Genomic DNA, 3,040 nt, shown 5'->3' on the forward strand with positions numbered 1-3,040 from the left:
AGATAGATAGATAGATAGATATGAGATAGATAGATAGATATGAGATAGATAGATAGATAGATATGAGATAGATAGATAGATATGAGATAGATAGATAGATAGATAGATAGATAGATAGATATGAGATAGATAGATAGATAGATAGGTAGATAGATAGATATGAGATAGATAGATAGATATGAGATAGATGGATAGATATGAGATAGATAGATATGAGATAGATAGATATGAGATAGATAGATAGATAGATAGATAGATAGATAGATAGATAGATAGATAGATAGATAGATAGATAGATAGATAGATGATAGATAGATAGATAGATAGATAGATAGATAGATATGAGATAGATAGATAGATAGATAGATAGATAGATAGATGATAGATAGATAGATAGATAGATAGATAGATAGATAGATAGATAGATATGAGATAGATAGATAAATAGATAGATAGATAGATAGATATGAGATAGATAGATAGATAGATAGATAGATAGATAGATAGATATGAGATAGATAGATAGATAGATAGATAGATAGATAGATAGATATGAGATAGATAGATAGATAGATAGATAGATAGATAGATAGATAGATAGATATGAGATAGATAGATAGATAGATAGATAGATAGATAGATAGATAGATAGATAGATAGATAGATAGATAGATATGAGATAGATAGATAAATAGATAGATAGATAGATAGATAGATAGATATGAGATAGATAGATAGATAGATAGATAGATAGATAGATAGATAGATAGATGATAGATAGATAGATAGATAGATAGATAGATAGATAGATAGATAGATATGAGATAGATAGATAGATAGATAGATAGATAGATAGATAGATATGAGATAGATAGATAGATAGATATGAGATAGATAGATAGATAGATAGATAGATAGATAGATAGATAGATAGATATGAGATAGATAGATAGATAGATAGATAGATAGATAGATAGATAGATAGATAGATAGATAGATAGATAGATAGATAGATAGGAGATAGATAGATAGATGATAGATAGATAGATATGAGATAGATAGATAGATAGATAGATAGATAGGAGATAGATAGATAGATATGAGATAGATAGATATGAGATAGATAGATAGATAGATAGATAGATAGATAGATAGATAGATAGATAGATAGATAGATATGAGAGATAGATAGATAGATAGATAGATAGATAGATAGATAGATATGAGATAGATAGATAGATAGATAGATAGATAGATAGATATTAGATAGATAGATAGATAGATAGATAGATAGATAGATAGATAGATAGATAGATATGAGAGATAGATAGATATGGGATAGATAGATAGACTTTGGATGGGGGGCCGATGTGCTGGGGATCTTTGTAGTGTTCTAGAGCTGCGGGCCCTTTAGTGTCAGTATTGGGGCCCCCGGCAGTCAGACCCCCAGGATCAGGAATGTGGTGGGCATACCCCTTTAGTCCTGTGTTCAGTCCGTGATGTGGCGTATAAACTGGCGGGGGGTCTGATAATGCTTGTCTATTGTGACGGAGTGACTGCAGTGATGACACTAACAGGATTTCCCCCGCAGAGCCCGAGTCTGCAGAGCTGCGTCAGCGAGGAGCAGCTGCGCTGGGCGGACGGTTTCATCCTGGTCTACAGCATCTGTGACCGCGACAGCTTCAATGTGGTGCGGCAACAGCTACAGCGAATCCGCCAGCTCAAGAAACGCCACGGCTCCGTGCCCACCATCATCGTGGGCAACAAGCGGGACCTCCAGCACCGGCGGCAGATCTCTAGCGAGGAGGGCCGGCTGCTCGCCATCGCTTCTGACTGTGACTTCTTCGAGATCTCGGCGGCGGAGACCTATCACGGTTCCTTGGTGGTCTTCCACCAGCTGCTGGAGACGGTGCGGGAGAGCCGGAGCAAGAAGAGCGCGGGCATCAAGGGCATCGTGAGGAGCATGTCCGCCGTCTTCGGGCGGAGAAGAACCGAGTGAGGGGGATCTGGACCTCTCGTCTATTTAGCGGTAACGTCCAATCTGAGGCTGGGGCTTCGGGGGTCATCCATGGACCACTCCAGTTGGAGCAGAACCTGTCAAGATGGACCTCAACTTCTTCTCCACGAAGGTCAATGACTCGATCCCAGAGCAGATCTTGGTTGCGCTGCAGTCCTGGAAGGGTCACCCCAGCGGGCGGGCGGGCGGGATGCCCCGTTTTGCTGCAGCGGTCGTCTTCATTGCACAGGGCGCGGGCTCAGCGGCATCCGGACTATTATGCAAAGTTCTGACAGAGTTTCTGGTGGCGCGGGGCAATGCCAAGTGCTGGACCTGACTCTTCTGCGTGCGGCGATCAGCTGGTGCCCCCAATGCACTGGGGGCGGACTATAAAGGGTTAACTCTTCTGGGACTGGATGGGATTTCTTACTGGAGGGTTATTTGCACTATGTGGGAGAATGGGGGTTATACTCTTCCCGGCCTTCTAGAACGGCAATGAATAAATTCACCAGAAGGGGGCGGTGTAGACATTTGCACATGATATATAATGCTGTATATACTGTATACGCCGGCCTATGAGCTCCCTAGGAGATGGTGATGTAGCAGAGGCATGAGCGTGGCGCACTATTCGGAAAAGTATTGGCGCCGCCGGTGCAGGCGCTTTTAAAATTGCACAATGGGCTGTTAACCCTTGGCGGTACAGTGTGGGGGGTGTGACACTTTGTAGCGGCTCCTCTCTGTGTATATATATACTGTATATATCTTGTGTGGGGGGCGGGGACACCACGGTTTACATGACGCGATTTATTTTTTACGTTGTAAATTTTAGTTTTTTTGCAAATAAAATATTTTAAAATTGGAAATAAATTATTTCAGATTATTTCTTATATCGGGTGAGCGGGGCGGGGGGGGGTGTCATGGCCGACGCTGCAACGTAGAAGGTAACACCCTGAAAGATGCTGCTTTCCAGTTAGCTCTCAGGGTCTCATTGCTGTAAATGGAAACAATCACAAGATCAATTCGGCCACTTTTACACTCCTGATC

General features: G+C 41.7%; 1 protein-coding gene across 2 annotated transcripts in view; it reads left to right on the forward strand.

Moving 5' to 3' along the window:
• LOC142698901 (ras-related and estrogen-regulated growth inhibitor-like protein) overlaps positions 1 to 2,805 on the forward strand; it is a 58,606-nt gene extending 55,801 nt beyond the window's left edge. For both annotated transcript variants that reach the window (XM_075847924.1, XM_075847925.1), the window contains one exon: positions 1,592 to 2,805. In XM_075847924.1, coding sequence (XP_075704039.1) covers positions 1,592 to 1,999 — 408 coding nt within the window. In that variant the 3' untranslated portion in view covers positions 2,000 to 2,805. The remainder of the gene's footprint in view (positions 1 to 1,591) is intronic.
• The last annotated feature ends 235 nt before the right edge of the window (positions 2,806 to 3,040 follow it).

Source organism: Rhinoderma darwinii, unplaced genomic scaffold (assembly GCF_050947455.1).
Source record: "Rhinoderma darwinii isolate aRhiDar2 unplaced genomic scaffold, aRhiDar2.hap1 Scaffold_1041, whole genome shotgun sequence".
Classification (NCBI taxonomy): Eukaryota; Metazoa; Chordata; class Amphibia; order Anura; family Rhinodermatidae; genus Rhinoderma; species Rhinoderma darwinii.